General features: G+C 33.9%; 1 protein-coding gene across 1 annotated transcript in view; it reads left to right on the top strand.

Annotated features, from left to right (window-relative positions):
* Positions 1 to 12,604, top strand: part of LOC148824059 (protein shisa-6-like) — a 124,041-nt gene extending 111,437 nt beyond the window's left edge. The window contains exons 8-9 of the mRNA XM_088927177.1: positions 1,157 to 1,309; positions 8,695 to 12,604. Coding sequence (XP_088783303.1) covers positions 1,157 to 1,309; positions 8,695 to 9,275 — 734 coding nt within the window. The 3' untranslated portion in view covers positions 9,276 to 12,604. The remainder of the gene's footprint in view (positions 1 to 1,156; positions 1,310 to 8,694) is intronic.
* The last annotated feature ends 10,576 nt before the right edge of the window (positions 12,605 to 23,180 follow it).

Raw genomic sequence — 23,180 nt, 5'->3', positions numbered from 1 at the left:
GAAGACTTATGCTATTGATATTTCATGCAGCATACATATGACACATCCCATGCTGAGGTTAAACTAGATACTGTAAGTGAAGGTTTAATAGGGTTTCTGCATCTGTAGATGTTCAGTGGTGATGAGATAAATAGTACATATATGTATGTTTTATTAACATTCCACAAAACTTTACTGTATTTAACTTACTTAAAATTTAATTTATCATAAATAGAACACTTATAAAGCTTTTTGACAACTTTTGGGGTAAATCAGGGAGAACACATTCACTGAGTAAAAATCAATGTCCTACATGGTCACGATATGCTGTACTTAACATTTTAACACAGCCATATTATTGTAAATGCTTAAAATATTTATTGACCTTACCATAAAACATTACAGTCCCCCGTCTATGACCCATTTTTATAGTGTAATATATATTATATATATATGTACATATATTCTTATGCAAGCAATGTATTTCTTCTGCATTTCAATGGAACCAGTTTGTCTTCATGAGACAACTTCATGTGAATAGATTAAAGCAATAATTATTTTTGCATATTTACCCAGACATTGTTTGAAAAAATGACAAAATTACAAACAAATTATAAACACATGAGGATGGTATCAGCTTTGCAAATTTCAGTTTTATGCCAAAGAGAACATTTCCATCCATCCATTTTGTAACCGCTTTATCCAATACAGGGTTGTGGGGGAGCCAAAGCCTATCCCAGCATGCAACAGGTGCAAAGCAGGATACACCCTGGATGGGATGCCAGTCCAGAGTGTGGACACAGACACAAACACAGACATGCACACACCCACACAAAGGTAGATTTTCTAAGAAGCCCATTAACTTACCAGTATGTTTTTGGACTGTGAAAGGAGACCTGAGCCCCTAGAGGAAACCCACACAAAAACAGGGAGAAGACATAAAGTTCACGTAGATAGCACCCCAAGAAATGAATCCAGGGCCCTAGTGCTTTGAGGCAACAATGCTAACAATGAAAACATCTTATCTTACAAATTAGTTCTAGCCTGTGTTCCAAATATATGTTGTTTTGAAATCTGTTATTACTTAAGCATTTGATTTTTTCTGCATAAAAGCTTCTACTGTGTGAAGTGATTTTCAACATAGTGTATAAAGGTAAAATCTTCTGTTTTCCCACAGAAAAGCCTCGGATGAACAGCATTCTTACCTCGGCCACGGAGCCCTATGACTTGTCTTTCTCCAGATCCTTCCAGAGCCTCTCCCATTTACCACCATCCTATGAATCAGCGGTTAAATCTGATTTAAGTAAATACTCTTCTCTCAAGAGATTAAGTAGGTGTAACTTCATTACATTTACCACGCATTTGTTAACTACTGTCTGGACGACCAGCACAAAGAGCAAAGGTTTTTCCCTGAAGGCATTGTGTGTTATCTTAACAGAGGTACACAACAATGCAATAATATCCCCATAATTCAGGGGGATATTAAAATGTCACCTGAACTGCTGTCTCAAAGTAGACGGGGTGGATCAGTGTGCTGGTGATTAAAACAAAATTGTTTTATAATTATTATATGAAAATAGATAATAAATAATGGTGACAATAACATATTGTGATAATAATGATAAATATGTCTCTAGAATTAAAATTAACACATTAAGCACATAGAACTACCCCCTCAACTGATTCTAATTAGCATTCAATTTGACAACTTCCATGGCTCATACCATTTAGATCATATCGAAAAAGACATCTTTACACTCCAGAAATGTCTCCAATTGAAAATTCAAGCAACTAATTTTGAGATGGTGATCAGAGAAAATTTAACTTAAAGGCACATTTTTTTCCTTGTGTTTAGAAGATATCACTGCGGATTACGTAAAAAATGGCACAGCAGTGATAGCTACATCTGCATTTACAGAAATAATAATAATGAAAAATTTAAAATTATTTAACTTTCCAATGTGGCCTTTAATTGTGTAAATGTAAAGACTTTTAAGTGAAGCTATCTCTTGGACCTACTGTAAGACTAAGTACTGTAGCTTCTTCTAACAATACTAGAACTGTTGCTGGAATTTTCAGTGGCTTATACAGTATGTGCTGTGTTGTCTAGGTGTCTTGTTGATTTCAGCATTAAAATAAAAATGAGTTCTTACAGTGATACATTCTGGAAAATGTCACAGCACAGATCCGTTTCCAATGTTCCATGTAAAATTTTAGAGTTTTGATATTTGATAATACTAGAATATATTATTTTCTTATCTGTCTTCATAATTTTTTTCTATTTAAGAACGGAAATGTTTCCATGTTTTTCATCATATAAATCAACTGGATTTCACTTTGCCCTCTACACAAAAGACAGAGAAATTGACTTTTTTAATGAAATAATGTTAAGACTTACTCTACATATTATTTTTGATGACTTTTACTTCTTCAGTTGTATCAATTAAGGGGTTAATTCAATGCTGAAAAGTAATGAGAAAAAAGAAAAAATGGTTTGTCATGGGAGCTTCTTCACGTGCGTCGGGGAGGGAGACGGCAGGGACTTGAGGCCAAGTGGTGGGGCAGGGAAGACAGCAAAGAAAATGTGAGAATTGTTAGAGGGAGTTGAAAAGGAGGATAAATGAATTGAAAAATTATAACAAGATTAGTTGAGTGCTGCTAGGGGACTGTGTGAACCAACTGTAAAGAACAGTCTCCTGATGACTTTCTGGTATTGGAGTCTTTTCATCACTTTGGAAGGATGGAGACAGTCATCCAGTGTTCTTTCTATTTCTCCAATATAAATAGCAGGGCTCTGTCTGCCAGAGATGTAATAAATGAAATTTCTGTACAAGCATGGTGTCCTTTGGGTGATCTTGAAATGGCAAGAACTGGAAATTGTATTGTATATATTTGCTGTAAGATATGTATTTCCATTTCATACAGTGGCTTCTGTTGCAGCCAAGAGTCCCCTAAAATTGGTTCACACATTCCCCCAGCATGCAATGGCCAGCTAATCTCTTTCTAATTTTTTTATTCATTTACACACTGCTATCTTCCACAGTTTCTGTGGTTTTTGTCATCTATATTTCCATCTTTATAGCCCCCTTTCATCGCCCTACCCATTTTTACATTCTCTTTCTTTACTCTTCATCACTCCTTTGCCTCATACAGTATTCCTCTCTATCCTAGATCCTTTGAAGAAGCTCCACAACCAAAACATTTTTCCTTCTTTTTTTATTACTTTTCATTAAGAGGAATTAACCTATAAAAAAGTGTTTCTTTGACACTTGGATGTTGATGCAGCTCTTCACTCTAACCTAGTCTGGTATGTTTATTTAAATTAGGAGCTGAAGTGTCCCTGATTACCGTCTCTGGTTAAGTAATTAAACGTTTGCATCTAAAGAGCATCTATCGATGTTGAAAACAAGAAATAAATTAGAGACATGAGATTCTCTAAGCAAACGGCTAGACACAAACTGGTGAAAAGTTTTATCGACAGCTCATGAAGTCCATAGCCTTCTCTAGTAGATTGTTGCATAGCCACGTAAAAATCAAAAAGGGAAAAAAAACTGGCCAGCTGCCTCCTGAAATCTCTTCAGCCAGTATAATTAGAGCCTCCTAGTTATACTGCTAAAGCAAATCATTGGTTTAAAAATTAGCCTTCCTCCTTAAGCTCCAGTTATGGTTTTCCTGGTTTTAAAATTTCAGTTGGATTGCGTAGATTAAATAGCAGATTTAGGATTGCTCTTAAATAGGATGCTGTTACTTTTTTCATCCTGAGAAAGAAACCCACTTCAGGGTTGTTTGAGGACTATGACAAATGAAACAAACTAAGATGAGAAAAACATGAAACATAAACTAACATGAGTAAAGAGGTCTAGGGTGCTTCCAGGTATTATTACATGTGAAACAAAATATTTCTCCCAATTAACACATTACACAACAAAATTAGACTTATAAGCAAAGTAGTTACTACTGGTTTATTGAACTAACTTTATTAAACAATACTGCAAACCAAACTCCTTACTGTGAAACTCGCATCTTATACAGCGCCTTGCAAAAGTATTCAGTGAAATGCTATAATTTTATGAAATTATCTTGAAAAATCTTGCGCACACATTTTTTTAATTTAATATTTTATTCAGTACCCGAAAAGTTCAAACTGAAGACTTCTAAGGCGAAGTTTAAGTAAATGTCAGCGCAAACTAAGGAGAAAAATTGAAATATTTTGATTGCATATGTATTCAGACTCGATATTTGGTTGAGTTATGTGATGTGAGCGGGAGATGTGCTTTGCTAGGACTGTGCCAAATGTAACACTTGGCATTTAGACCAAAAGTTATAATTTGGTCTCATCTTTCCACAACATATTTTGCCACATTTTTGCAGTATAACTCAGGTGGTTAGTTGCAAACTCCACATGGATTTTGAGATGACTTATTTTTAGTATTGTTCTACATATTTTTAACTGATCCACATTTTCTCCAACTCAAAGCCATTGAATTCTACAGTTCTTTCAAAGTTGTTGTTAGCCTGAGAGTGGTATTCCTCATGAGTTTTCTCCATGCCCAGCTGCTGGGTTTGGAGGAACAGCCTGATCTAGGCCATATCTGAGTGGTACAATGCACATTCCATTTCTTGATTATTGAGTAGACTCTCCTCACAAGGATATATGGAGACTTCAATGTGTACCCTTCTCCTGATCTCTGCTTTTCCATGAGTTTCTCTGATTTACTTATTGTACTCCAACAGAAATCAATCATTTGTGTGGCTTGTCTAAATCTAAAATTAATTTAGATTGCAACAGAATGCTTTGATTAATTATCCAATCATTACGTTTCAATTTCCTTTCATATTATCCATTTACTCTTTTCTTTTTTTTAACTTTGTGTGGCACAGGTTGTGTGTATAACAAATATGAATTCCTACTTCAAGGTACAATCTTCAAAGCAACAAAATGTGAAAACTGTGCAAGGCTTTACTTTTTCAAGGAGTTGTATATCATCAGTTCACATGAAAATAAAAAACTCCATTGAATTACAATTACAATTGAACTATTTACAACTAGTAAGGACTAATTACATAAGTTTTAGTAGCTGTTTTTAGCAGCCTCTAACAGTGGCCCCATTGTTACTTTGCCCCCAAATCTACTTCCAGAGAGCAATTAATCAAAATCCCCTTTAAGAGCTCTATAAATCCCTTAAATCCTTTTTAAGTGGTAAATCCCTTATAGAGATTGTAATTTAACTGACAAAATTGTAGGATCACTGTTACTGTCAAGTGGATGAATACTGTATATCAGTATCTAATAAAAGTACCATATACAGTATACTGTATGTAATTATCTGTGCTATGTTTTATTGAACAGTTATTATTGTGATAATAACAATTTGGTTTATTTTTCAGTAATGTGTCTGAATAAAAACTTAATGCTTTGTAAACATTTACAGAGAATTAATACCTAAATATCTAAAATGCTAAAATATTTAAAGCAGTAAAACAATATTTCATAGTGTGCCATCTTAACAGTTAAAATAAAAATCATACTCAAATTAATGCATTGTAAAATATGTTTTTAATTTAAAAGGTTAGTTATTAGGTGTAAAATCAATTTTACTTTAAAAAGCTACACTAAACAAAGGTCTCTTGATTAATATGTTATAACTGTGCAACCTAAAAATGAGTACTGCTTTATTGAAATGCACATCAGATATTTATACTAAAAATACATATGATGATGTGTATGTAGATGGCATTTCATTGTAAGACAATCTCACCAATAATGCACATATGATTTCATAATTTATAGTCTTAATCATGTCTTAAAGCAAAAGAAACACAATTTTAAGCCTATTGACAAGAAACTGCCTTCTTCCTTCCATACTCAGATATCAATTATTTAAAATGTTAAATGGAAAGTATAGATCATAATTCAATTTAAATTGTGGATAATTATATGTTTTTGGTTTACTGTTTGAATACAGTAAGTTAAACATTTACTGCTAATTGATATTAAACATTAAACATTTTGTGCTGGGGATCATGTAATATATTTTTTTTAATTTATTCCATGAGCAACAAACTGCAGTGTATTGGTAAACAACCCTGATTGATTTGTTTATCTGTTCATCTGTTGGTTTTGTACACAGATTTTGTTCTTGGGAATGTTTTTTTTAACAATTTCTGAAGGCAGAATGCTGATTCAGAATCATGCTATGTCTAGACCTCTGTGACTGCTACCATCGTTATTGCTGCCATAATCATAATTATCTCTTCTAATGACTCACAAAGTCTTCAGCTGCTTCTATTTTCTCCCATATGGGAGAAAAAACACAGATGATGCCACATGTGTCACTACTTACATTTTGTTCTTTTTCTATATTGTATCTTTATTTTTGCAGAATCGGGGAAAAAAAGTCCAAATTTCCAACAGGCATGTAATACATTACCTTATGCAGGAACCTCTAAACCTTGTCTCTCAGTAGAATGTTTCCTCTGATGATTATTTTAATGGCTTTTTTTTCACTGAGAAGCTTGTATACTATAAGTACAGTATATTTACTACAACATTGGTAAGAGAAAAAAAACAGCAGTAAAGCAAAAAGTATTTAAAATGATATTTATAGGAGAATATTAACAATTTCCATTTCCATTGTAACTTCGAAATGTTTAGCAACATTAACTTCAGTCTCATTCATCTTAAACCTATATGTACAGGATGTATAATTATTATACATAGCTAGCATCTGAAAGAAACAAATTTAGATGAGGCAAGTGAGTTACAAAATAAAATCAGAGGTTACATTCTGGGTTACATTCCCTAAGCCAATTACCCGCGGTACGTGTCTTTACCGCGCACTTTGAATGGCTGCATCTGTAACATCATTTTGAAAACTTGAAGCAAAAAGCAAGGCTTACACTCATTGTATATACTGTAGATTTCAGTCTTTCCTTAAAATCAGCCTATAACAGAATCTCTAATAAAGTTAGATGTTGTTTTTGGGGTTATAGAGTACCTATATTTTTGCTCCCCCATTAATATGTATGTACCTTACTGTGTCTTTTAGTACAGAAAGAGATATGACCAATTGGCCATTTAGACAAGCTCCAAGCAGTTAGTGTGAATTGTTTCCAAGCGGCAGTCTGAATAAAAGCCTTGGCTGACATTTCCTAATAATGCCACAAGTAACACTTAAAGTGGCATTTATATGAAAGACAAGAAGTCTTTTTGCCATTAATCTTCAACCTTGACCAATGGTTAGTTTACTGCTCCTTGCTAGATCTTTCCATGACTTTTTGAGTACACTGAAATCTATTGTGAGTTTAAGTATACTTAATAAATATGGACTTAATCTGTATCACCATAATAGTCACAATTAGCAGTGTTTCTTTATTCCCTATTGTGGATTAGATTACATTATAATGAGACATAGACCATTTGCATTTCAGCAAAATGTCTAATCAAGCTGTTTCTCTTTCAGTGTCAGCCACATGTTCCCTCATGGAGTAGCTTTAATAATATACTAGAATGTTTTGCTTTCTGAAAGCGAAACAAATGACTGTTTTATATTTTCACTGCAACGATGGCACTTGTGCACATTTGTTACAAAGCATGACGCACTTTATGGTAAAAAAATAACATGTTGAGTAGCAGTCAAGAGGAGAGAGTAGTTTTCAAATATAGCTTGTACAGCTACAATTACAATGTATTATCATTATATTGAGAATGTACTGATCCCCTCCCTAGGCAAAAAAAGGTTTCAGAGTGTTCAGACTTAACTGTAAAATAGTCTTTTTGTTTCACAGTGGTGCAACACTATGACAGAATATCTGCTGAATGAACCACTGGTTGGTATGCAATAACTGCAGACCCAGCTCTAGTCTTCAGGGTCTACAATCTAGCAGGTTACTTAGATATGGAGATGTCGAGTTTATGTAGATGTGCAGCTTAAGAGATGTGGAAAATGGAATGTTTTTCTAGTTGTACTATAATTGTGCCAATTTAGCCCTCAAGAAACTTTAATTTGCAAGCGAATTCTACTTAAATTACAGTACTAGTTACAAGAGGGATTGCTTTGAATTTTTGACAAATTGATATATTGATTCAATTTTTTCTTGTCAGCTGCCCACCCCAGCATTTTAATTTTTAAAATATGCAGTAGCTAACATGTTAAAATAGTGGTCATTTCAGCAGTGAATTTGAAGCTGTTAGCAATTGCCTTCTGATCATTTGTTACCCAGTTATCTTCAGAAATAAGTGATGTGCCTGACATATTCAAGTGCTATTCCTGTTATTCCTGTTGTGATTAAGTAGACATTTGCAGTTATTATTTAAGTGTTTTCAAGTATAATTTTCTGCAGTTGTTTTTGGTTTTGGAAACCAGACAAAACTCATATTAAACTCATTACATAACAGAAGGAAACGTTTGAATAAAACGATTTTGGCCAAGTTTCATTATATTCATTTCATGTTTTCAATAAAACTTGAAATATAAAGAAAGACCTCCCTTAGGACTTGTAACACAAAACAAGACCTCAGATTGGATTCATTTATAATATTTAAGCAGTCTGTGGATGGGTGACAGTTTCAGAATACTGTAGATGTTTTATTCATGTCCGTGAGAATTAACAAGACTAAATGACCGTGTTGACTGCAGAAGTATGAACTGCAAAGACATGGAGGAGGACAAATGCAAAGGGTAATGTTTTTAAACCAATTTCTCTTATCCCCAGCTGAAAAGGATGTTGATGAGTACTACATGAGGAAACGGCATCTACCAGATTTAGCAGCCAGAGGAACTCTCCCTCTGCACGTCATTAAGATGAGTCAGGAACAGCAAGGCACCCAACGGGAGAGACCCCGAAGGGTGCAGAGAGCCATGTCCCAGGACAGAGTCCTGTCACCCGAAAGGGCTCCACAGCAAGACTACAGCATGTCATCCTATGGGGGTCGCATTCTTTCTGACGAACAACTCCTGTCTGCAGAGCGCCTGCAATCCCAGGACCCCCTCCTATCTCCTGACAAGGTGATGTCACTGAAACGGTCTGGCTTCCGTGAAAAGGCCATGTCACGAGCCTTGTCCCACACAGATGTGTTTGTGTCAACGCCAGTAATGGATCGGTATAAGATGACAAAAATGCACTCTCATCCCAGTGCCTCAAACAATTCGTATAACACTTTAAGTATTAACCAGACTGCCTCCAAGCGGCAGGCCTTTGCTTCCAGACGGACCCACACAGTGGAGCAGCTACACTACATCCCAGGGCATCACCACCACTACCGTACAGCAAGCAAGACCGAAGTAACTGTTTAACCAGCGGCTAACAGCTTTTCTGAGAAACATGTCCATCATAAAAAATAAAAGTTTTACAAATATCAAAACCATCCCAGCGAAATACAATACAGAGACCTTGACCAAGTTGACCTCTCTGAACCATTTCTTTGGTGAGATGTTTAAAAAATATTTGCTTTTAGCACCAGCTTTCCAATTCATCCAGTCTTTGAGTCATGATTTAAAAAAAAAATGGATAAAGGAAGCAAAAGGAAGATTCAACAGTTTCTGTCAAAGAAAGCCGTACATTCTTAGGGGAAATTATAAGGGCTTTGCATGTTGACACATTAGGATTGATGTTTCAGAGGTTAATCATGTATAAGGTTTCAAAGAGTAATCAAATGAAAAAAATACATTCTGAGGGTGTGAAACTGGAATGGAACTGTAATAACTTTATAAATATATAAATATATTTACTATTTGTACTTCCAGTCCTAGTCATAGCTTTAGAAAATTCTTCTTGAACTGAACTGGTGTTAGCACTTTTATCAGTGCCTCTCAAAATGTTCCATTTCAATACTGAAGTGGCTTTGTGGGTTAATAAGCACAATAAATTCAAAAGCTCGATTTCTTTTTCTTTTTCAAAATGTTGTTCTTTTTTGGTAATGGCTAGCACGTATCAGCTTATTAAAAATAGCAAATTCCTTTGCATACAAGATTGTAAATAGGCTATATCAACAGAAGTTAACAAGAGTCAATAATGTAGGAATAGATAGTAGTTTTGAAACAGACTCTCTGTTATCACAACTGAGTAAGAAGAATATTATGAAAGAAAACCTTAAGTTCCAAATAACAGTTTCCAAGTCCACAGTTTCATATTACACAACCCACAAATGAAGATATAACATCACCAATGGGTTCAATAATGAATTTGTTACAGTACATAGTAGAATGAAAAAGTGAATGTGTTTAACAGTTAGTACTAATCACTGTTGAATCCCGACTTCAAACTGTGTCCCAGTGCTCAACAGAAGAGCATATTACTTAAAGCTTATCGCAATAGCATAGAATAATTTTTATTTCCGAATTATTTTTTGCCATTCCTTACACTTGTATGTCTTACTTGTGCTTGGCCAGGAAATGTTTATTCACTTACATATCAGATACTTCTGTATTGTTGTAAATAACTGCATATGTCAAAATGGAATAATAATTGTTGTTGTGCAATGGTTAAATTGTTATCATTGTCTTGCCGTAACTCAAATCAAACACTCAACAAAGAAAATATCATTCTAATACTAGCTAAGAAAGGATCAAAACTGTGAAATGTTTGTCCAGATATATTTTGACAAAAAATAAATGCCTTATATATTGTGGAATCCCAAAAAATAATGTTATTAATTTTCATCATTCTTCTCAATTTCAATGGAAAATGGCCTTGTAATCTCAAAAGATTTTGTAACTCCAACAAGGGAAATGTAAAGTGTACCAGCAATATATAGAAAATATAGGTAGAATATACCTCATAATTTGGAAAAGAGTTTTGTTCTGAGGGTATAGATTATTCAAATGGAGAACAAAACTTTAATTATCAAATGAAAAGCATAATATTTTTTTAACATTTGCAATATTTATACTGAAGTTAATTTTCATTATACAGTATGTAAAGGGAGTGCTCACCTCAAAGATGCATCATTAATGTAATTATATTAAGGATGCAAATCTGCAGTAAACATTTAATTTAAATCTGCCCAGAACAATTGATTTAGTAGATCACTAGTTATCAGAATCCAACAAAGACTGTAAAGATTTGTTATAAGAGATTTAAAAAAAACAGTTAGTATTGTAGCAAAAGCTTTCAATTTGTTCAAATCTCACTAATACTTAATTGTATTGGTAAAAATATTCAGTGCTGGAAAATATCATTTTTTACTTGGGTAAAACCTACTGAGTAGATCAGAAGTACTCATTAGAGAGAAAGTCTCAATTTGGCCCCTGTACAGGGGTGGGATTTTTATGTGTGACTTCAAGCCTTCTCCTTATTTGTGGAGGATCAGCTTTGAAAACGTATGATATACTGTACAATACAAAATGGCCTTTTTAAATGCTGACATCCTAATTTAGAATGTGTGTGAGCTTGAGGAGCTTTCAGTCATGCTCTTTGCAAAACCGAGATAAAAAAAGATGAAAGACTTTAACAAGAAAGCTCTCCAAGGCTTTTGGGACCTTTTTGTTTGGCAAGATGAAGCCCAGAGTTACTGTATTTGGGGTCTTGTGTTTAGGAACCTGCATGGTGTGGCAGAGCTATGAAGTATGCATGGCTTTATTTGATGGAAACTGTTTAAAGGGTGTGAAAGCACTGTATGATGTGACTATTCTGCACATGACAATTAGGCCCATTTAAGTTGTATCTATACACACATGAGGGCCTTTTAATAACTTCTAAAATGTGTAAGGAAAAAAGATCTTTTTAACGCTGATCATTGGTACCGATTTTGAAATATGCTCCAGGATGTTTTGGTGCTTACTTAGCTTAGCACCTCTGTTTCCTCTATTGCAAAGTGAAAGCATTCTCTTGCAGTAAAAGCACTACATGAGGTGTACTACGTAGCACTGCCATCAGAGAGAAACAGAGCAAGAGAAAAAGAGAATAAAAACTAATAGAGAGGAGTGTAAAACGCCAAGTTACACATTCTGATGCATTTCTTTCCAGCAAGAAATAACATGTATATTTCATACAAAAAGGCAGAATAAACGTTTGCTACCATTATATAGCTAATTAACTGTTGGCTATCTTTATTAGAAATAATGCTAATTAACAAAAAATCATCTTCCTGTCTACTGTTTGTATGGTCATGAGTCTTCTCTTATAACCATGCTTTGTGCCCTGCCAAGTTAAATTTTTATATCCATAAAGTTTTGAACTAAGTTGCTTTGTAATAGCTGATTACCTTGAATTATTAAATGATTAGAGATTTTGTAGTAAGTATTCACTTGCTTAAAACAAGGAAAATGTTATTGTAACATTTTATTTTGGAAAAATTAATTCCTTAAAGGGGTAAGGTGATAATCTTTGTGTTTAGGTCCATTTATGGATTCAATGTTTATGGTAGTATTAATGACAAAGTACCTTTGTATCTGTGACTTTGCACAAACTATTGGTTACTCATCGAATAAGCTTCAAAACAAGCAGTATTTGACTGTTTATCTGTAATTTTCTTGTTGTTCTAATTTACTTATAAAGCACATTCTGTATGTACTGTATAGAAACTATAATCAGTTTAGTAAACTTAGTCTAAATAACTTTTTTCACTTTTCTCATTTATAATTATTTATGGAATAAAATAAAATAAAGAGATTTCAACAATTAATTGCAGAACCATACTACATATCTCTACATACTATCAAACCCACTTCATTTTTTTTCTGAAGGAACCAAGTTCACCTTAACAATACTGCCATCCTCCTATTTAGAAAACTATATAACAGGATCCCTGGCCAGTTCACAATAATATGCATTTCTGTGGTCTTATATTATATAATAAGAAAATATCATATATTAAGTGTATCTCCTCTCAAAAATACACAAAGTTCCATGTCTCATCAGAAATGAAGAATTAAAGAAAAGCCAGCAAATACAGTACTTTTCAGATGAACCACCATGGGCAACACCTATTGAAAAAACACTGAACTCTTTTTTTAATATCAATCATCAAAAGTATTACTTATATATGCATTTTCTATAATTGTTCAAAGAACCCAAGAGTTCTAGAATCCGATAAAAAGAAGCCTCAACACCCACAGCATGGTGTGATTGAGCTTTATCTTCTACTCCTCAAGCAAATGGAACTCTGTTATATTTAAGACATGGTTAATGGTGTTTTATATCTCTTCAATACCAAATTGCACACACACTTTTTTTTCCCCAAAGCAAGAAAACACGGCTTCCCTTTTAGGATCTTAAGTCATATACTTCTCAAAAAATGTATTAATGTGCTTATGAATGAGTAATGCTTGGGTGCCCTGAACATCTTAAGTAGCAATGCATAGAACAATGCACAGTGATTTCCAAACCAGACTTGTATTGGTTTAAAAACACTATTTTAGATAACAATAGCTGTGTAAGGATACAACTTTTAAACATACATTATTATGGACATCGCTGTACACAAATATAGTACTGCAGATCCCATTTTTCAATCCAAGGTGATATAGATAAACCTGAGATTCATATATTAAAGTGAAAACAATACAAAAAATTTAAACAAGGAAACAATAAAGTTAACTAGTTATTTGACTTTGTAGTAAATTACTGTAACCCTCACTGCCATGGTGTACAATAAATATTATCAAAGTTCCTAAAGGTAGTTTGTTATATTTTACGATACTGTAGTTCTCAGTAAAACAGTCTTCTCTGCTTTAACAAACTAAAGCGAGAAACTAGAAGCTACAAAGGGTGGTTCAGTGAGTAATTACAAATTTTATTGAATCAATTCAACATGCAAAAATATTTATTTTATTTGTTATGATTTCTTTTCCTGCCTTGTGTCCAGTGCCTGTTAGATTAGACTCACTGTCACCCAGAGTTGGACTCTGCACACAAATAAGTCCCTCATTACGTTTGTCTTGACTAGTTTCCTGTTTCAGAAAATAAAATGTATTTTGGTAAATTCAACACCTTCATATACATTACATCACACTGTTTGATCAAAAGGGGCTAATGAACTTTATTTAATTGGGTAGAACATGGTGTTGTTGGTTAGCATATGCATATGTCAAGCAGAAAAACTAATTATCATATTCAGAATTATGAATTAATATGGAACGGTGACTTATCTAAGGTAAAATAAAACAGTTCACAAAACCAAACCACATTCACGTGATTCTATTTTTTCCATAATCATATGCAGAATTGATCAATTATGCTCAGTTGTTTTTTAAAAAAATACTTTACTTTTGCAAAAAACTAAAAAGCATAATGCTGTAATAGGCACACTGCACGCATTTCAACAGTTCTTTATTGTGTTTGAAAGACATACTATATGCTTTATTTTAACTGATGTATTTTTAGTTATACTGTATTCTTTCAAAAGAGCCTTGTTTGTTTTTACCGCTATTTTTGTGTCATGTAAACCCTTCAGAATAAACAGTAGCATTGGTTTGATCTCAGTACATCTGCAATCTAGTTTCTGCTCAATTTTCGTCTAAAAAACAAAAAATCAGACAATGAATTAAGATGGTGTTAGACTGAAACTAGCATTTCTAATTATAAGTTTAGGAATACTTTTCTTCCATGTTGTGAAATGTCTATTTTACATTTCCCTTTAGTGATGTATAATTTGATAATTTAATGATGGTATGATGCACTGATGTATGAAACAAACAAGGGTCTAATGTTAATTTACATTTTATAATCCAAGCTCATCCCTTTTAGGGGAAATGAAAAGCTGTAAAACCTGCATTTTTCATGACTTTATATATTAATTTGAATAATCTTTCTCCTGGGAGGGTAATTTAAGCATTCATTATTTGAAAAGTATGTTTTTACAGGCCCAGGAGCCCTCATTGCAGAAAGCTTAGTGGTTGTTATTACAGGACATATATTTTTCAGAATCTTATAATAAGGTTAAATCCTAATCTTACACAGTTCTACTTGCCTACAAGTCTCACACCCAGGATACCCCTTCGCAGCTCTCTCACATTCCCATTTTCCTTATGTACACCCCTAGAACAAACTCCCTAGCTAAATCTTCACCATAGACTGCCATTCCGTCTGCTAGGTGAGTCACACCAAATACTCTATACATATTTTGTGCTTTTTCACATTCTTTAGGATTAAACCAAACTACTGAACCTTTATTTACTGAACAGCTCAGAAATGTGTGAACTGCTGTGACCAGTGCCCAAATCATATATAATATATGATAATCAGACTTTACTTGTCCCATCTTATAATCAAACATCTTAAAAGACAAATTTCAAGCGATTATACTATGATTGATTGGATTATTATGTTGGTGATATAAAAACAAATCAGAATTTCAATATAATCAGGAAAAGAGCAAAAGGAAGCTTTCTGAGTTATTTAAGGGTTTCATACTATTCATTCAAATAAATTCAGAATGGTACTAGATGTCACTGATGTAGTTTTCTATTATTTTTTCATGGGTTCCTGACTTCTGAATGGTGGATGAAAATTCAAAAACATGATACGAGAAATGCAAGCAATTCTCATGCATGTTGCAATATAAATGTGTGAGCTCCAAAAAGATATTGCCATTTTAGTTAAGGGTCATTCAATCTGGATGGAAACAGGGTGACATGGTGGCACAGTGGTTAACATTGCTGCCTTCCAGAGCTAGAGCCCTGGGTTTAATTCCTGGGGTGCTATCTGCATGGAGTTGGTATGTTCTCCCTTTGTTTCTGTGGGTGACCTCAAGGTGCTCCAGTTTCCTCTTGCAGTCCAAAGACAAACTGGTACTGTAGGTTAATTGGCTTTCAGAAAAAACTGGCCCTGGGCTGAGTGTCTGTGAGTACCCTGCGATTGAGTAGTATCCCACCCAAGGTGTATCCTGATTGCTCACTGGGATAGGCTCCAGCTCCCCTGCAGCCCTGTATTGGATAAAACAGAAAACGGAAGGCTGGAAGTTTATGGACAATTCAATGAAAAAGCAGGAGTTTGGATAGTAGAATGTAGAGTATAGCTAACATGTTTTACCTGTACCTTCAGTCTTTAAGATTTAGGTTCTTCCACATACTATGAGTACAAACTCCCTTTCAACTTTAAAAGGCACAGAGAGCCAATTACTATTAGCTGTCTTCACAAACTCAGATGTATGCATGCCTTTTCATTTCTTAATACTGAAGTGGTTCCAGACACTTAGCTGCTGATTAACAACTCAACAACACAGTTAGTAGTGTTAAATCAATGGCTTCAAAACAAAACCCAGTAATCGTATACAGTACGTTTTTTGTAATGAACTAGTGGTACAGGACAGTGTAACAAATCGTTAACTTCATATAGAGTTTATAAAAATATAATTAATAAATATAACATTTACACATGTTAATAAGCAAAAAAAGAACACATTATTTTAACTCACTGCTGGGGTAACAAAGCGATGAAGTTGTCCAAGAATATACTGACCTGGTAAGTCCATGACATTAAAAGAATTTCAAGGATCACAATTTCACAGCACATGTTTTGTTTTCCTTTTGGATCAGAACTCTTTGGCAATCAAACTACTGTACAACAATTTCAACCAAAATACTGCAAGACTTTCCAAGAAACATTTTGCGTGTAATGCAGTAGCAAAGCCTGTGAGCGAGTCAGTGAGTATACAATGCTTGAGAGTGAGTCAGTATGGTATGACACCATCAGTCCTTGACCAGATTCAGATTCTTGACATGACTGGACATAGCAACAGAAACAGGAGTGCTAAAAGGGGCATTTTACAAAAACATCTACTGCACAACTCACAAACAGTATGGGTATTGCTAATTTCTCCTTAAATATATTTATTGGGCATTTCTTCCTTCATGCCCAAATGCACAAGTGCCCCTCTGTGTTGTGATGAGAAAATAAAATTATATTAAAAAAAACATGAAAGTTCTCTTTTACCAAATTGTAAGGATCATTTTAATGAAGAAATGGGCTTAAACAGAAAAATGTTTGAAAATAAGTATATACATTTTCATGACTTTCTTTATTGGTAATCAAATGAAGATTAATTTATATACAAAGTTGGTTCTTGCATGTAAATAAGATAACATTTTGTGCCCACATATTTTTGAAGGTCTTGAGAAGGACATAACCAGTTATGTTGGATAAAACCCCATACAGTATACAGTACATGCCCACAAAATAATAAATGAGTTCTATTTGGTCAGACATAACATGGAAATAATTTAAATGAGTATTAGAAATCTACCAGCAGCAGTATAAAATGGATTAATTATTATGACTCATTATATGCATAACTAACCTATTTCCTAAAGAGAATTGTAGGTGATCAGTTTAAAGAATAATGTTTTGAGAAAAAGAATTTTGAACATGATTTAAGAAAACCTTTTTAAGTTAACTTAAATTGACTTTTAATAAAAAGTAGTTTTTAAATTGGGAATTTACTATAAAAATATAGTGAATTAACTACAGTATATGCAGGATGAACCGAAGAATATTATGAATTCCAAATGATAAGAAAATTGACTGGAAGGACCCTTCCTTAATATGGTCTGTTATTAAATACATGTACCTGTATATGTGAAGCTACATATGTGTAAGTGTGTTACATTATTTTATTCTTGTGAGTTATGGTATGTGAATATCTTTTTATATACTTCAATCATGCTTCCTTCTTGATGCTGTAAATTGGTATCAATTTTAAAGATCAATTGGTACTTTAAACTGAAAAAGGGTAAATTATAATTGAGAGAAATGTGGAGTATCTTTTAATGCACTGACATCAAAGATATTCTAATATAGTACTCAAAACAGAGTGCTCTTAAGTGAGAAAAAAGTTTAATAAGACAGCTTGTTATTCTGTTATCTGCATTGCAACCATCCTATTAAAATCACAGTTTTAAAATCTACAGGATATTTGGTGGACACAGTGCTGCAGGGTTTGGGAAAAATATTTGTAGAATGCTGCATATACAGTATTTTAATGTGAATGTACAGTAGTTAGATGCATTTATTGCCTGACTAATTGTGAAGTTATGTCTTGTGAGGATTTTTTTTTTCCTGTTTCTCTGTGTATGCTGTTATGTCAAATACAAAGATAGGACATTGAAAAATATATTATTAAGCAGGATATTAATAAAACAAATTTTGCAGTTACAGTGCCAACATAAACCCAATCACCTTCCACAGGAAAACAGGAGAGATTGATATCCTCTACTAATGGATTTACACCATTTCTCTTACACTGTTTTCAAGCAATTTGACTTGAATTTTAATTCATTTCAGTATTCAGCATTGGAGTGATTTCTTTTCTTGCAAATTCATAGCTTTTCAGTGTATGCTGTAGATTGTCAAATCTGCTATACTTGGAATGCTGGAGATCATCACCCCTATAGTATATTTACCAGTGGCATCTGTTGACTCTAGCTTGAAATAAGAAAATGCAGACGTGAAGTGAAAAAAAAATTGTTTACAAAACTAGAGAAGATTTATCCGCACATACTCTATGAATGAGTTGAACGTAAACACTGTATATTTTAAGGCACTGCATTGCTCTTACAGTTATTCGGAGAATGACAAAGAGATAAATAAGTGAACATCTCACAATAATAAAATTACATTATATAGAGCTATTCCATAAAGGCTTAATAATACAATAAAACACACCTATAGTTCAGCACCTAGTTAGAGTGTCAAAGTGGTGATGGAATCCTAGCATACACTGCACTAGTCAGCTCATGATGCCACAGCAAATTCAAAAATCACACTCGCTGTACAAGCTTTTGTCTTCCCATAGAATATCAATCTTTCAATCGAATTGCCACAATTGCAACACCATTCCCACATTTTAATACTTTCATCCATCCATTTTCTAACTGCTTCATCCAATTCAGGGTCACGGGGGAGCCAGAGCCTATCTCAGCAAGAAATGGATATTCCCTGGATGGGACATGTGCACACGGACATGCACACTCACGTGAGGGAAAGTTTTCCCAAAAGCCAATTTACCTACCAGTACTCAGTGATTTGTGGGAGAAAATCAGAGCACCTAGAGGAAACCGAACACAGGGAAAACATACAAACTGCACATGGAAAGCTTCCAAGATGTAGAACTGAACCCACAGCCCCAGCTCTGCAAGGCAGCAACGTTAGTCACTGTGCCATCATACCATCTACATTTTAATACTGTTCATACCAATATTTTTAAAATACCAAATTCCTAAATATGAAAACAATACCATTGAGCCAATTTTATTACAGAACCTCTTCAAGCAGCATGTTGGTCCTAAACAAACAGAAAGAACCACTTGAACAGGACACATACAGTACAAAGGAACAAGTAATAGGTTTATTCCATGCTGAAAAAAAGAAGAAAGAGAACACAACGTTTCGGCCGTGGAGCCTTCTTCAGGTGGACACCTGAAGAAGACACCTGAAGACACCTGAAGAAGGCTCCACGGCCGAAACGTTGTGTTCTCTTTCTTCTTTTTTTCAGCATGGAATAAACCTATTACTTGTTCCTTTGCAGCCTACGCATGCTGACGCAGCTACCCACCTGAACTACTACCACATACAGTACAATATGCTCATCCCAATTCCAGACAATCTTTCTACCCAATCTCATTCGATTCAAGATGTGATGAGGAGAAATTGCACAAGATTGCATCATTAGGCTCCACCTCTCACAATAATAAGTGTCAAATAATTTCAGATCTGGGGATTGTTCGGGCCAGGGAAGGATAGTAATGGTAATCTGCCTTTCTCTCCTCCGGCCAGCTACAGTATGTGATGCATGAGACTGAGTGAGTCTACTGACATGCCTAGAGGCTCATAATATTTACTCAGTAATACAGGATATAAAAAGAAAGTAACAACACACAATAATATTGATATTTAACGTCACTTAGATTGATGCGGGGAGCCTTCACTGGTTTCTGAAGTCTCAGACTGGAAATTGTTCTCTGAAGAATAGCTGAAGGGGATATAGTTTTTAATTGAAAGGTTGAAGTGAGGAAGGCAGCATAACACAGAGATTTATTATAGCTCAGCTTTCTTTAAATACTTAAATGCATAGATATGAATTTGGTTTACATACACAGTATGGTATAAATAAGTCTCTTTAGGCAGTTCTGCTTTCTAGGGTTATGAAATTGTCTTTCAATTAGTATTCATATGTTCCATAATTCATAGTGACTTGTTCTCAAAAATGCTGTATCCCAGAAATCTATTTCTTATGAGAACTAGATAGATTCAAGGACAGACGTTGTGTTCTGCAGATGACACCAGTGTTAACAAATGGAGAGATAGGGAAGACAAGACAAAATGGATATATTTCTGTATATTTGCTGAAGGACACATTTTGGAACACAAGCTATCAATCCTGGTCACTGAAGACTTTGCAAATCTTCCCATAACAGTTTATCATTGTTTTTCATAGTGCATACCATAGTCTTTAATCGTTGTGTCGTATTTTAATCTAAATGCAGATAAGTGTAGATATGTGCATATTGGAAAAAAGTTACTGTATGCTCTTCATTTTTTTTCTTAAATCCTTTGTTTTCATGCTGTGAGAAATGTATTTACAAACTCTCTTTTCAATGAATTTAAACAAGTTTTGAAATTGGATTAGTTATGATGAAATAGGCTTTAATGTGTGTGTGTCCTAGTGAAGTAAAGCTAGCTACAGTGCAGTATATATATATATTCTATGCATTTATTTTGTATGCAACTAGGTTACACCTATTTTAGATCAATTCATCCATCTTTACTTTATATCTATAATCATCTGCCTGCATTTATTTTTAACAGATTAAATACACTAACTTTTGAGAATCATGTTTTTGCTAAATCTATAAACAGAATTGTGCCATCCCAATAAATTCTTGCCACAGCAAACATATCATTGTGGTAAATGCTTTTACTATTGGTATGCCTTAGTTATGCTGTGGTTTCCTATATTTTTTAATATACAATACCTTCAATCTTAATTCATACATTGAGCCACACATGTATCATGATATATCATTCATAATACCTGTTCCTAATGTACATTTGTCATAGTACACAATGGTAATCCTGTGGTCTGGTATAAGAAAGAATGGTTAAGACATGTAAACTGTAGAGAACAGCAAAAGTGAGGTAAAACCACTGTGAAAGTTCACAATACTATGATAAGAACAAAAGTTACAATTGAGAGGAGGCCATTCAGCAAGTCTAGCTTAGCAAGTCAATTGGTTGCTAGCTGCTAATTGATCTGTGGATCTCATTCTTGCAAGCAGTTGAGGCACCTGTTTCAACAAAATGGCTAGGTAATCTGTTCCAGTCTCCATGATAAATTCATGATGGTAAACAGTATTTCATAGGGTTACAGAGTGGCAATAATGTCTCTATTTTGCACTTTTATTTTACCTTGTGCTTCTCCATTACTCAGTTTCAGTTTTGCCTTCTAGTGGAGGTCTCTTCAGTCCTGAAAGTAAATAGAAAAATTAAAAAAAAAACATAAAATAGAACACAAAGAAAAAGAGGAGACAGAGCTTTAAGCACCATTAAAATCTAAATTCCACATTGGTGTATAAATATTTCACAATCTAAATGCCTTGAAATATTGTATGTATACTTTTGTTGTATTTTGATCAAATTAAAAATGTAAAGTGTAAGGTCTAGAAAACAATTTAAATGATAACACTTGATTAAAATGAGTCCATCCATCTTCATCTTAAGCAACACAACAGCATTTTGCAACACTTAATCAAACTTAATAGTTTACACTTAGTCGTTTGATTTTTAAATAATGGAAATGCTTTACCTGAGATCTGCAATGCATTCTAAGTGACGTATACAGAATAATCTCTTTTCACTTCAGCTTTTACTCTTAAAAAAACAAAAGTAGAGAAAGAAAAGGAAACATAAATAATGTGAAAACCAATTTTAAATTAGTGACTAAGATAAATCTATTTGATCAAAATTACAATAAGCTGCTCTTTACAAATACTGTATATATTTATAAACATATATATAAGTATATACATTCTATGCGTTTAGATACCACACTGGGATTTCAAGTCAAGTAAATAGGTGTTTGATTCAGGGAAGTAATATATTTGTTAATAAACTCTAGCTATTAAGAAGGTGCACAATGGGAGTCAATAGCTGTTTGTCTTTGTTTAGGGCTCCTCTAATCTTATTCGTTTTCTAAAAACTGCTAACTTTGATTTAGGCACACATATACCTTCATTACAAAGTCAATTCAGAAGCTCATTAGGGACCTCCAAAAATGAACTAATAAATCAGCCTCAGAAGGTTTTGTTGCACTTTAGCTCCTTGAGATTGCAGTCAAAGGATGGATGTCTTTGGAACGTCCAAATCGGCTTAAAATGGCCCTGTGCATTATCCCTGGCTGGCATCCCATAGAAACAAACTACTTAAGCATCTTATTTCTTTACAATGCATTTTTTCTTTCATTCTCACCCCTGCACCAGCTTCTTATTGCTGTAATACATTCATTTGGAATTTATTAGGTCAAGCTTTAAGGAAGCAATATTATTGAACTAAGGTAATGGGTAAAACCAAATTATTTGAGATCTATATAACAATGTCTATTACACAAAACAATGAAATAATAAGCACAAGTAGGAATACTGAATAGACCATAGATAAGCTGTCTTCAATAGCCTTTACACACATTTTTTTGCTTCAACTGCAGGTCCCATGTTCCATTTAGTACAACGTTACTGTGTGGCCCATCTCTTTTTCAGGTTTCTGCATCACTTGTAATCTTTTCATAAACTATACATGCCACTGCATGTCACTGCCAGAATCAGCAGAGTTTACATGATTTATAAATGTACACTCTCGTCTTTCCTTTTTTTCTTAACTTTCAAAAGTATTCCAATGTCCACTATTTATTTCACAATCTTAATTTTAAAAATACATTTTTGTCTCCGTATTCGTGTGTGTACCATAGAGTTCAGACTATGGTTTACTTTGACACTCTAAAGATAAATAGATAAGCGAAAGTGGATGGACTGATAGGTTTTAAAAGTCACTCTATATTAAAATACTGTGTTAGTGACATCTGAAATTGCATGTCAGTCAATATGTCAACAAAAATAATCTGTTTTTCATTGTTCCACCTCAGGACATGACAACGAAGCAAGAGGAAGAAAATTTATATTTATGTAAGTTGTACCTTGGCCACTATAGCATATATAGCATATATCTGCTAATACAGTATTTGTTTCTTTTTTTTTAAACAAAACATTTAA

The sequence above is a fragment of the Atractosteus spatula genome, chromosome 11, assembly GCF_055471065.1.
Source record: "Atractosteus spatula isolate fAtrSpa1 chromosome 11, fAtrSpa1.hap1, whole genome shotgun sequence".
In the NCBI taxonomy this organism is placed as follows: Eukaryota; Metazoa; Chordata; class Actinopteri; order Semionotiformes; family Lepisosteidae; genus Atractosteus; species Atractosteus spatula.
The sequence above is the reverse complement of the archived record's forward strand: the minus strand, read 5'-3'. Positions and strand labels throughout refer to the sequence as shown.